This window comes from Talpa europaea (assembly GCF_964194135.1).
Source record: "Talpa europaea genome assembly, chromosome: 6".
Lineage (NCBI taxonomy): Eukaryota > Metazoa > Chordata > Mammalia > Eulipotyphla > Talpidae > Talpa > Talpa europaea.
Window position 1 is genome coordinate 26,123,308 of NC_140072.1, and position 13,739 is coordinate 26,137,046.

The window sequence follows — 13,739 nt, forward strand, 5'->3', positions numbered from 1 at the left end:
TTAATCTTTTCCATATACAATGTGGTTACAGAATTATCCAAATTATTTGAAATTGTCCAAAAAGGAAGTCACAGACAGAATCGATACAGTTTATGTGGAAAATTAAAATTAACATGTTCAATAATAAAAATAATAAATTCATGGGAAAAGTCACAGCAAATTTTAAGATTATTTTCTCATCTCCCCTAACATGAGCAAAAATTTAACATAAAGAGAAGGGTTTTAAATCAATTGTTATATCCCTTTAACAAGGAGCATAAGTTTCTCAGTGGCTTTATATATCATTTGAAAACCTAAAAATAATTTTTTTTTAAAGTGATGGTATGTTACTTTTTTTTTTTTAAGATTTATTTATTTATTTATTTGTTTATTTTTACAAGCACTGGGTACAATCAGAAGCGCGGGAGGGTGTTAGAATTCACCAGAGCCAGAGCGGGGAGCAGAGCAGGCAGATGGACCGAAGTACACTGCTGAGGGGAGCAGCGGGCGGCAGGAGAGGTCTGTGCGCCATGTGGGACCCTCCTCCAGTGGCTGGGGAGCAGCCGGGGATCGAACCGGCACTGCAGAGGCTGTGGGCAACTTCGCAACCCAGCGCTCAACCGCTGCGCCACCGGGGAGGCCCTAAAAATAATTTTTAAAATGATCTGCAATTAAAGAATTTTATTTTTTTTATTTATTTTTTTTAATAGAGGCATGTTTTATTTATTTATTTGTTTTGTTTTGTTTTTGTTTATACATGCACTGGGTACAGTCAGAAGCGCGGGAGGGTGAGAGAATTCACCAGAGCCAGAGCGGGGAGCAGAGCAGGCAGAAGGACCAAAGTACACTGCTGAGGGGAGCAGCGGGCGGCAGGAGAGGTCTGTGCGCCATGTGGGACCCTCCTCCAGTGGCTGGGGAGCAGCCGGGGATCGAACCGGCACTGCAGAGGCTGTGGGCAACTTCGCAACCCAGCGCTCAACCGCTGCGCCACCGGGGAGGCCCTAAAAATAATTTTTAAAATGATCTGCAATTAAAGAATTTTATTTTTTTTATTTATTTTTTTTAATAGAGGCATGTTTTATTTATTTATTTGTTTTGTTTTTGTTTATACATGCACTGGGTACAGTCAGAAGCGCGGGAGGGTGAGAGAATTCACCAGAGCCAGAGCGGGGAGCAGAGCAGGCAGAAGGACCAAAGTACACTGCTGAGGGGAGCAGCGGGCGGCAGGAGAGGTCTGAGCGCCATGTGGGACCCTCCTCCCGGTGGCTGGGGAGCAGCCGGGGATCGAACCGGCGCCGCAGAGGTCGCGGGCAGCTTCGCAACCCAGCGCTCAACCACTGCGCCATCGGGGAGGCCCAATTAAAGAATTTTAAAGTAGACACAACTGAATGTCTTTCAGCAACCCTTAATTTGATTGATCAAATTAATTTTGCATGTCTACAAATACATGGGAAGTATTTCCTGTACTCCACCAGCTAGATCAAGACAAGCCATTTACTCTTCTTTACTACCTGCCATTCCTTGCGCTGTAGTAACCACAAGTGTATATGGTGGAGCTACCTGCAAGCCAGGAATTACAGAACTGTTGACCAGTATCATAGGAGGAGGTAATCACACGAGTGACATGAAAATTCCCAGAATCCTTCATTTTCAAATTTAATGCAAAAACCTGAACATTTATTTTATACTTTAGTATTTTATAGAATATTGCCAAGTTTCTATTCCTTAAAATGACCAGAAACAACTCAGCAAGCTGAAGCCTGCTTACAAAAGGCATCTAGTTTCCTTAGCAACAAACAAGTCTGAAAAATCAAGATTGCCAATGAAGTGGAATGGATGGTATGATAATGGGAAAAAGCAGTTCTCGGGTATGCACTGTATATGCCCAGATTCCTTTGCTAATGCTTCTCTGTTTTCATCTTGTCAGTTTGCAAAATCTATATATTACACAGAATGGAAGGCAAAATCAATACACTCAGCTAGCAGTCAGTGTTAATACTCAATCTTCAACTCAAATAACTAAGCTTCCAACATTCACCATTTTTTATACTGAACATTTTGCCTTCCCTTACAATATGACGATGAATTATTTTAAACAACATATATAGGTAATACATGTTAAAATCAAGGTTTTTATAAAGCTTCCACCTATACAACTTGAATATGCATCAGAGCTTAACTTTTTAACATTTTAGGGGACTAAATATTGATGTTTGTGTATTTTGAATGTTACCTTTCTTCACAAAGTCTAAAAATCTGTCAAGTTAATTTTGTGGATATGTTAAAAAGTGAAGACACTTCAAAATGTCTTATTTAGATTATTTAATCTTAATCTTATGTTTTATTTAATCTTAATCTTATAAAGATTAAAATGTAGTATGATGAAAAGAATACAGTTAAAGTTAGAAGATCCTTGTTCTGGAATGTGGCAGGAGCTCTGGCAAGCAGGCCAGAGACTTGAAAGAACTGTGACCCAAACAGCCTGGAGGTGGTGAATAATAGCACTTAAAAAAAAAAAAAAAAAAAAGGAAAAAAGCCTTCCAATAAAACTACATTGCAAAAAATGGGGAAAAAAACAGAATGGAAAGAGTAAAAAAGTTGAAAAGGAGGAACCTGAAGAATCTGTGGTGGAAAAAGTACTGGACAGACATGCAGTGAATGGGAAGATAGAATGTATTCCCTGAAGTAGAAAGGATTCACAGGTGCTGATAATACTTGGGAAACTGAAGAAAATTTAGATTGCTCAGAGTTGTTCAAAACATTTCTTATTCTCAAAATGCTGGCTGGTAAAGAAAAAGGTGGTCCAAAAAGAAAATCTTTATCTGACACTGAATCTGGTAACAAATCAGAGACGACCGGAGATGCTGCTGAAAAACCAAGAGGCTGTTCCAGAGTCGTGATGAATGAATGAGTAATTGGTCCCACAGAGAGCAGTGGAGAATTAGTTTTTCATGGCATAGAAAGATTCAGATGATGTAGACTTGGCAAAAGAAGCAAACATGAAGTGTCCTCAATAACAGTACACATTTGTGTGTGTGTGTGTGTGTGTTGTATATATCTGGGTCTTGGTTTTTTTATTTACTAAAGAAATAATTACATTTTAATGAAAATCAAATTTGATGTTCATTTTGAAGTAGTATTGGGGGAGTTGTTGGGAGATTTTGCAACTATAGCCCTGGTTACTTTAACAAATAAAAAAGTTTCTTGCAGTTGCTTCCACTGCATTAGAGGACAACTTTACTTAATACTGGGGGTAACCACCATAGTCTTTAATCAGAATTTGTGTTTAACTCATATATGCTGAGCTCTTGTTCATTGGGGTTTTTGTATGTTTGTATACATAAAACACATATGTAAACAATTTTCTCTCTCTTTTTTCCTGTTACATTCACCAAACCAAAACAGCATTTTTTGACCATGGATAAGCACATTTTTCTGTGATGTCATCATTTTAGCAAAGTAAGGAATAAATCACCTTAAGTCAAACTGAAATTCTTCCTAAAGATGCAACCTTCCAAGTAAACAGACAATTTTATAACTGGACAATTTAAATACATTTAAATTGGGCAATTCAAAAACAGCCATATCAAAATCCATCTTATATCTATAGTCATATAATTACAGTTTATTTGCAGAACCCCTGACAGGAAAATTTTCTCTCTATCAACAAAGTTCCCACTCAAATGAGAAAACTAGACAAATCCTGATATGTTTTAATTAGCCAAGCAAGACTTAGTTAGGACCACATTTAAAGGTTTCCTCTAGTGAATCTGTCCTTTACAAGAAGTTGAAATCCCGGTACTATATTGATTTAAAAGGTCATGATCCATGGGAACTGTTAAGACTTTGTTCATGGAAACCTTGGAACAAATGGGTGAACAAACTTCTATAACCTAAACTCTGGACCTGTATGTTTTTTCTTTACCCCACCTCATTCTTTACATGAAGACTCAATCTTTTCAATATCTGGGCTACTGGTTTAGTAGAAGGCTGAAAAACAGCAACTTTACTTTAATCGGAATGTTATTCCACTGTATATTGTTTGTTCACTTGATTAGAAATAGTGGTGAAAGGTGGTCATTAAGTAGTTTTATATTAAAAATAAAAAGATCTTGGACCTGGCTCAATCACTAATTTGGGGCTAGTCATTTAACACCTCTATTCCTTCCTTCATCTGCTGATGGAGGTAATATTATGAATATGTGATAACACTGTAAAGCACCCAAACATTTACAAATGTTCACTGAACATTTTGTTTTTGTAAATGAGGACTGGAAGAAGCATCATGTATGCGACTTATAGTTGCACCAAGCTATTAGTTCAGACAACACTTTCAGAAACAATGTCTCATAGAATTTTCTCCGTTTCCACAAGGTAGAAAGGTAATCCTATGCTCATTTCATGAAACTGAAGCAAAGAGAAGTGAAGAGACTTGTTTCCAGGTCCCATATCAGTAGCTTCAATGTAAATAGAATCCAAGTCTTCTGAGTCCCCAATTCAACCTAAAACCATGTTATTACTAAGGTCCTTTAAAATTACTTCCAAATTATCCACAATTTTAACTCAGAAATTGTCTCATTAGTCTGACTTAAAATACACTAAAAACTTCCTTTCTTTCAACAAAGTTACCTTGAACTACCCTCAGGCAGGCAATGAGGGCATGAACTACCTTGGGTGCCCTCAATGGTCGCCAAAATCAATGACCTGTCAAGTTTACTGCTAATGTTGCATACTTACAAAATGACAAAATAAAAGCCAAGTTTCCATTTACTGCTTCACTCTTTAATTCGGCTTGAGAAAATATATTACTTTCAGGTAGACACCCATTTTCCTATGGATAAAACATAGTTAAATTATAATGTGTCCAGCTAAAAAAAAATTCAGATGTGCCATTCAAATTTTCTACTTTCCCATTTATTTAAATACAAATCTTTATTCTGATGACCATTTGAAAAAATATTATGAAAAAAAAAATACATGAGCTGAATAATTAAATATTAGCAAAAGTTCTAAGATGCAGTGCCAACATTCCAAATTATATGCTTCTTTTCAAATTCTGGTAGCTGTTACACTTTGAGTGACTTCCTTCTAGGAACAGTTTACTATAGAAGACACTAGAACTATTCTCTCATTCACAACCAAATAAAAATTCAAAGCACTGATCTGAAAACTTTATTTTGAGGCACAGAGTAAGATAGAGATCAAATTTCATTTCATTTAACTGTAAGTGATGAATCACTTGGCAATATTACCATCTGTTTATTTAAGTATATAAGCCAAATTTAGCTACAATATAGTTATTGAATCACTGCATAATAGCACAGTGTTAAAAACCATTTAATTGATAAGCAATAAAATGCAGAGAATATAATTTGTAGAATTACATACTGAGAAGTATGTAGTAGAAAAGTGCCAAGTAAAAAGAGGAGGCTTAGGGGAATTAAGAAAATGTGGGAAAATCGCCTTTTAAAATATATCTTTTAAGCGTAAAATATGTATCCTACACGTTCAAAAGACTCTGCTAAGTACTAAGGAAAGAGAGGTAAAAACACTCAAGACATAAACTCTATCTTTGAAAGGAGTGTAATTATGGAGTTATTTCAAAGAAAGAAAACACTAACAATACTAGACAAATCAAAGCATTATGTGAGTAACCATCTAGGAAAGAGATCTTTGGAACAAAACATTTCTTATTAAAGTATTTGCTGCTCTGCTATAATACTAACTGTATAGTGCTGTGCCTTGGAAATGGAAATTTGCAACCTTTGCTGATCCAAAGCACCGTCCAAGTCAACTCCTTCATAGGACCCCTCAAAAACCTCTTGTCTATTCTTGTGGGGACAAAATTATTTGGCTATGGACTCAAACAAGAACACTTTTTTAAAAAATGGTAAATACAGCATGAGTGTATTTTGAAAATTCATACAGAAGTGAAAAGTAATATTTAAAACAAGAAAACGGTAGCTGCATTGCAGAGTACAATGAGGAGTGAATATTGTTTAACTTTTTGATATTTCATCTTGTCTTTTCAAACATAATGAAAGTGTTGCTTTACCATTTTAAGTTTTTTTTAATTTAACCTCAACAGAAGTTACACTTCCAATATTTTTTACAAAGCTTTAGAGAATTATATATACAGATGATCACATTTAGTCCTCAGCTAATGGAATCTTTTTTTTTTAAACATTAGGGAGGAAACACATTCTCTTCAATTATGAAATTGAAACATTACTTGTACTCACCTGCAAAACAGCACGAACTGATTGTATACTATCAAAGGATGGAAATACATAATTTATGTATGTCTCCTGATCAGGATTTACTCCCATTTCATGCATTACTTTAAGGACTTCAATTATACCTGTAAGCAGAGATGAAGAACAGGGAATAAATTAACTAAAAAATCAGAAAGTTCACTTCATTTACTTTCTGAATTAAAATGTAAGAAAAATACTCAGCATTTTGTTTTTCTAAAAGAGAACGCAGAAGAGTAACAAAAATTTGAAGATTATAAATGAAAAACAATTCCTCCTCTTTTCATGTCTGTATTAATTCTAAAATGAACTATTAGAAAACTTAAAACAATTAGGCAAAGTGACTAACATTTCAGCATCCCAAATGAGCAGAGATCATAAAATACTACCACTATTATGGATTAATGATGGATCTACACAAATAAAATGTACCAAGAATAAATACTATAAAGGGAAAGGATAAGAGAAGGGTGAAAGGAGACTTGTTAAAGAAAAATGTTTTCCTAACTTAAGCACTTATGAAAAAAATTCCCAAATGTTACTAACTTATGATTTTATAACAAAAGAATAATGACTTTAGGAGAACTGACTCTATGGAATTATTGTCTCACCATACTTGAAACTATTGATGTTATTTATTCCTTCCCTTCCCAACTTACAAAAGTATATTTTATTATTTTCTTAAAAAGACCTGTTTTCCATAGCTACAGTTAATTTTAAATAATGTAACTGGCTTCTTTGTAACTGATCAATTCTAGAAAATTGTCAAACCACTCAGGTATTGCCTAATTTGACAGAGGTTGCAGTTTAATAAAAGAAAGGACTCAACTATTTTCCTATTTAAAATTTACTTTAGGGCCTTCCCAATGGCGCAGCAGTTGAGCACTATGTTGCGAAGCTGCCCACAGCCTCTGCAGCACCGGTTCCATCCCCGGCCACCGGCTAGGGTCCCACCCACATGGCGCGCAGACCTCTCCTGCCGCCCGCTGCTCCCCTCAGCAGTGTACTTCGGTCCTCTGCCTGTTCTGCTTCCTGCTCTGGCTCTGGTGAATTCTCTCACCCTCCTGTGCTTCTGACTGTACCCAGTGCTTGTATAAATAAATAAATCTTTAAAAAAAAAAATTTAAAAAAAAATTTACTTTAGTGTCTTTTTAGTTAAACTTCCCATAGAAGTCCCTGTCTTTGCCTGAGGCTGTATATCACTTATGAAAAAACTACATTTCTACCAATTTGTTCTGTAATGCACTCTAGTACAAAAGTCACGTATAAATTCCCACTTGCACAGAAATATACAGGAAAGCCAAACTATGTTATGAATATTTGCATATCTCTTTTAGATAAAATTCAGATTACAGATGAAAGTATCTTAAATGTAAATAGTTCATGCATGTCGTTGGTCCACCCAGAATACACAGGCACAGTACTTAAATGCAAAATTTAAGACTATTCATTAGTCTTCAGTGAATTTTCCCAGTGATTCAACAAATCACTGGGAGTTAATGCTATTAACCTTTATAACTACCATAAAAGTGCCAAAACATACTATGTTCTTCATATGCAAATATTACTAAACACTTGACAGGAGGACAAAACTGGTGGTTTTTTTAATCACTAGTAATATACTTGTGCTAATCTAAAGTCTTCAAATGTTCTTTCTGATCAATAATGATTGCTTTCAAAACCACGGTTTAAAATATATTGGTATGCAGGAATCTAGAAAACTTAAATAAGGGACCAGGAAAAAGAATAATTATAAGAAAGAAAATATCAAAAATCAACAAACAAATATGGACCAGAGATACTCTATGGGAGTGGGGGGCGGGGAAAGGAGGTATTGGGGGTCAAAATAAGGGGGTTACAATTGTATGGGGAATATAAAAATAAAATTAAAAAAATAAATAAAATATATTGCTATGGTTCTGGTGAGGTATAGACACCAATGAAGTGACAAAACAAAAACAGGCTTTAAACTTTTAAAGAGATCTAGCTTTCAACCCTGGTTCTGGCCAATTAATGGTAGTATAAAACCAAGTAAGTAAACCACAATTTCTTAGCTTACACATTAGAAATAGCAAATGACAAAAAAAAAATTTTGAAAGCAATTAAAATACCTCAAACCATTGTGAAAGATAAATGATTTACCTGAAAAACTTTTACTGACTATTAACTCCATCTGATTTTAGACTGCACAAAGCACTCACTTCATTACAAGGCAATTTTTCACTTTTTGAAAAGTTCGCTCTACTCTAGGACTTCACTTAACTAGCAGTTAGGTTTTCAGGTCTGTCCTTACATTATTTTATGCATTTCATACTTTTTTTTTAAACAAGATTTTTTATTTTTGCATAAAAGAACTGGGTGCAGGCCAGAGGTACAGGGGGTGAGAGGATTCACGAGAGACAGAGTAGGGAGCAGAACAGGCAGATCTACTGAAATACACTGCAAAGGGGAGTAGCAGGAGAAACAGGAGAGGTCTGTTGTGCCATATGTGGGTTAGCTACCTGGCCAGGGATCGAACTCAGGCCTTCTCAGTGGACCTTTGCAGTGGACCTTATTTTTTTGTTTTCCAATATCCCAAAGGATATAAAGATACCTAATCATTCTGTGTTATTTCCTCTCATTCAGGCCAACCTGCTAAAATTCTAGCTGGTAACTTCTCTACTGTGGCACAGAGGAAAATACAAGTGAGATGAGTCTTAAGAATGTTTCTTAGGAGATGGAAATGGCTAGATCTGCAGCCAAAAAAATTCTAGAAACAACAAAAATGTGATCATCCTATTGTTAAAAGTCTTGGTATTAAAAAAAAAAAAAAAAGTCTTGGTATAGGGCCTCCCCAGTGGCGCAGCGGGTTGAGCACAGCGCTGTGAAGCTGTCCATAGCCTCTGCAGTGTGGGTTCGATTCCTGGCCAGCCAAGGAGATGCCCACATGGTGCGGCAGACCTCTCCTGTCTTTCCCTCTGCTCCCCTTAACAGTGTATTTTGGTCAATCTGCCTGTTCTGTTCCCCGCTCTGTCTCTGGTGAATCCTCTCACCCACCACACCTCTGGCCTATAACCCAGCTATTGTATAAATAAAAAGAAAAGAAAAGAAAAGAAATCTTTAAAAAAAAAAAAAGTCTTGGTTTAGTGTGATCTGACCTCTAAATACTTTTGATTTCCTGAAGGACTTTACTCATTCCTCACAAAACACTCCTCCATATCCTCTACCACTGCAGCTTATTTTTTTCAGTTATTTCTAACAGTTACTTGTGACTTCCACCAGACAAAGAACAAATTCATTGAACTAAAAAGAATGTTATTTCCTTACCTTACACTAAAGAAACTATATAGTATAGTTATTTCCCTGTTACACCAAGGAAAATTATAGATATACTTTACTATATTTTAGGACCTCCTGCAAAGAAGAAACTAGTTTTTAAAAGTTACAAAACAACCAAAAACCTCCTGCACTTGCAAATTATTTTAATAACGTATAAGCTTTGTTTGTAAAACCTTTACTGATTACAAAACTGGGTACAACTTTAAAAAATGCCCTTACTACAAAAACCAGTACCTAACTTTTAACTAACAGCTGAGAGTTTTTATAAAATAAATATACCACAATATTTAAACTAAGACTCAATAATCTAATAAATATATTCCCACTTTCTACTATGGAAATCTAAGGTCAATCACTGAAACTCGATGGCTCTCAAGTCCCTCACTAATGAATATGCTTTCAGCAAGATACCTTTGAAATCTAAATTCTAAAATTCTAAGAAAAAGATGAATTCAAGATTAAAGCCTATTTTATTTACTAGTTTGAGCTACAATTATAGAAAAATATCCAAATTCTATGTTTTACAAAGTAGTAAAAATGTAGTAATCGACTCAAGTCTAGATACCATGATATGGTTGAGGAAAGCCAATTTACCTATGAACAAACATTTCAAAGGGGCCACCAGAAATATTTTCATATATGTGTAAAGTTTACAGTACTAATATGCTCAAAGATTTTCATGGAATGATGAAAACTTTCAGTGATTCAAAAATACTGGGTTAAAGGTTATTTCTTGGAGCTTTCAAAACTGGGGGATATGCAAAGAGTTAATCAACTAACATATTGTTTTCACAGAGATTTTTCTAAAAAGGATTTAGAGACTTTTATAGGCAGAAACAATTAGGGAATACTTGTTTCACTATTTCCTTTATGCCAGAAGACGGCTATATATTTAAAATAAAATTGCAATATGAAAGTCTGCTAAAAGCACTTTTTTTGTTGTTTGTGCATTTTGTTTGTCACCCAGTGTCATACTAACAACTCTGCATCTCATTCTAAAGCACATTATACTGTGAGATAAAATGAAAAAGACCATTTTTTGTTTCCCCAAGGGGGAAGTACTTCTGTTAAAAGCATCTTTTTATGAGACTACTCTTTCTGAATTACCAATAATGCAAACCAAAGAATTAGATACTGTACTCTAAAATTTAATATTTGTTCAATCCTTATTCATATCCTATAGACATCCCATGTGTACCCGGGAAAAGTATGCTAAATGCTTAAATGTACTTAAGAACTTAAAAGATTGAAAATTTCTGTCCTTCAATCAGCAGGCTGTCAGGTCATTTTGCAATGAAAGTTTTTCTGTCTCTCTCATTATTGAAACTCAGCTGAGTTAGGAAGAAACAATCTGATCCACAAAGAAAATGGCCAGCCCTGTTTTCATGAACCTGACTATATAAAAATTTATCTATAAAGTAAACTAATTTCAAACACTATATGTAAAATTAAGAATTAAAGAGTTTTTACAAACACTTAAAAGTAATGAACTGTTTAAAAAACTATGCTCACAAATTTTAATAAATCAGAAATGAATTAAGAAATTAAATTAGTGAAATTAAGGTAAAAGAAGCCCAATGTTTGTTTTTAAAATGCTTACCTAATACTGTACTATGATTAGACCTTTCTAAGAAGGTCTAATATGCAGGTAGAAGTATGCTTCTCCTAAGAACTCAATGTGCTTTATCTGCACAAACATTATATGGGATTTCTGAACCATTACAAATCTGTCAAAGGTGAAATCTAACCTTCAGCGTTTTTCTCCTTTTGATATCCAACTAGCATTGGCCAGAAATAGTGAGTTCTGACAGGAAAACCTTCTTCCCTCAGAGCCTTCATTAGATCTTTTGCCAAATCTGAAAGAGATACCATGATATTTTACACAGCTACCTCAGCAAAATTTATTTATGTCAGTTTTAATTATGAGAATACAGTACCAGTTTTATTGGCTACTAAAGCACAATAGAGTGTGAACTGTAAAGGAGATGAGTGCATCTTGGCTTCCTTCAGCTTCTTACAGTAGTCTTTCAGCTTCTCTGCAGGCTAGGGAAATAAAAAGCACCACATCAGTTGGATCTACAAATATTCCACCACTTAACCTTCTGCAAATATTCTACCCCTTTGGGGGATCAAAAATTTAAACCTCTCATCCTTTTCCTAACCAATAATCTTATAACACAAACTCAAAGTTTTTATAATGCTTGTAGTTGTTCTAATCTGACATGGTCTTATATTTTAAGGAATCTTATCTCACATCCTAATACACTGTGTACAAAGCAAAAGTGGGCAGAATACCGTGTTCATGGTTACACAGTGTCGTAAAAAGAAACTGCCGAAGTCATTTAGATTGTCTTCCCTCGATACAGGACATGCTAATAAGATTTGCAATGCCGTATCTTCCAATTTTTCAGTGACTAAAAGCAAAATGAGGTTCATTGCATCTGAAAAGAAAATAAAGACAACTTTTGTTACTAAGTTAAATAATATTTTACACTGTAATCAATATGAAAGACAAACTTAGGAACTGCAACACCAAAAGATTCTATGTCTAAATAATAATGAAGCCATTTCAAATAAAAATATTCCAATATATTTATTAACTTGAGGGGTTTTTTTTAGCATATCAAGCTGATTTTAAAAGAATCCCACTGCTTCCATAATCCCTATTGCTAGAGAATGCCTCTTTAAGACTAGTAATTCCAAATTTCTTAAAAATCATGAGTATAAAATTTTTCTAATTACCTGGAATATATCTTCTTTCATATGTAATTTTCCCCAAAATTTCAGAGACATATTGAGGATATCCAGCTTTACTAAAACTAAAGATAATTTGTAATAAATCACGGTCCATGAGGTAAAGATCAGACTTTTCCACCTTCTCCAGGATCTATAGACAGTTTCATAATTAAAAGAACAAGTTAGAAATCAATATTTTAATAAAGCTAAATAAATGAAAATACCAAGATCTGAAAAATTAGGAACATATACTAGCTAAAGTTTGATGACTTCTTTTACAAAAAAAATAAAACAAAAAACCCCCAAAAAACTATTTCAACAATAACAGTTATAGTAACACCAATGTACTAAACTATAAGAATTTTCCTCTAATACTATTATCTACAAAGTCTATCTCTAAAAACAGATATAAACTATACTTTTCTACTAGATATAAAGAAGTAACAAGCTTTTATAAATGCCTTTGAAGTATCTTTAATCATAAGACATAGTCATACCTGCTTAACATGATCAATGTCACCCTTCTCAGCATACGCATTCAATAATGCCAGGTATGTGTCCGGACCAGGCTCAATGCCGGCCTCTTTCATCACTGTGAGAATATTTTCTGCATTCTCCATATCTCTGTAAATCAATTCAAAGAAAGTAAAAGAGATTACTGTAATACTGACAAATATAAGTCCTGTCATTAAAAAAAATATCACCTATGTTTAATAAAAAAAATTCTTCAGTACTTCTTAGAATCAATGAAAAATACTAAAATTTAAAACAAGATTACCTTAAATAAAAGGGGAAAAAATGACAAATACAAATTGAATTGGTTATAAATTTCTGAAATGATAAAGTTCACAATCAAATTTTTACTGGTAACTTCTATAAAAGAGAATCTAAATTGTATAAAAATCACACAGATACTACATAATGTTCCCCTTTTCACTTAATATGTCATAACTGAAATTAATATTTTTATTGAAGAATAAGAGTTAGCAAATTATTCTTCAAAAATAAAAACATTTTCCAGGGCCCTAGCAGAACAGTTAACAAATTCTACAAAGTCAATTTGGCTTAAGTTTAATTTCTAAAATTGACTATTTTCAAATAAAAGTTTCATGGAATAATTAAAAAAAAGTTATTTAAAAATGTGTATGTTCTACCTCACATACTCAAGATTTTTCTAAAGAGGTAATAAACATGGTTTAAGAATTTAGAACAATAAATAAGATGAATGAAACCAATAAAAATTAGTAATTTTCTGTAATTTAAACTTCACTTGAGAAGAACGAGAAGAAATCCTTGGACATTACCCAGCTCTTGCGTGCCCTGTAACAAGGGCACTGAATACTGCCTCAGTGACTGGAAGATCTTTACTTTTCATAAATCCAAGAATCTTGCTACAAAAAAAAGAGAAATAAAAACACTCTTTGGAAGTGTACATCAAAAACAGTTTTTTAT

At 34.1% G+C, this 13,739-nt stretch overlaps 1 protein-coding gene and 1 pseudogene across 2 annotated transcripts in view; one reads left to right on the forward strand and one right to left on the reverse strand.

The window, feature by feature from the left end:
- LRPPRC (leucine rich pentatricopeptide repeat containing) overlaps nt 1-13,739 on the reverse strand; it is a gene marked incomplete at both ends in the record, with an annotated part of 89,990 nt that overhangs the window by 59,137 nt on the left and 17,114 nt on the right. Inside the window, 8 exons of the mRNA XM_084234780.1 lie at nt 4,717-4,810; nt 6,222-6,340; nt 11,300-11,407; nt 11,489-11,594; nt 11,847-11,992; nt 12,294-12,438; nt 12,785-12,911; nt 13,592-13,678. Of these exons, the coding sequence (XP_084090906.1) occupies nt 4,717-4,810; nt 6,222-6,340; nt 11,300-11,407; nt 11,489-11,594; nt 11,847-11,992; nt 12,294-12,438; nt 12,785-12,911; nt 13,592-13,678 (932 nt within the window). The remainder of the gene's footprint in view (nt 1-4,716; nt 4,811-6,221; nt 6,341-11,299; nt 11,408-11,488; nt 11,595-11,846; nt 11,993-12,293; nt 12,439-12,784; nt 12,912-13,591; nt 13,679-13,739) is intronic.
- Nucleotides 1,802-2,996, forward strand: LOC311172492 (chromobox protein homolog 3-like; annotated as a pseudogene). Its single transcript has 2 exons — nt 1,802-1,847; nt 2,508-2,996. The product of its transcript is annotated as a chromobox protein homolog 3-like (transcript).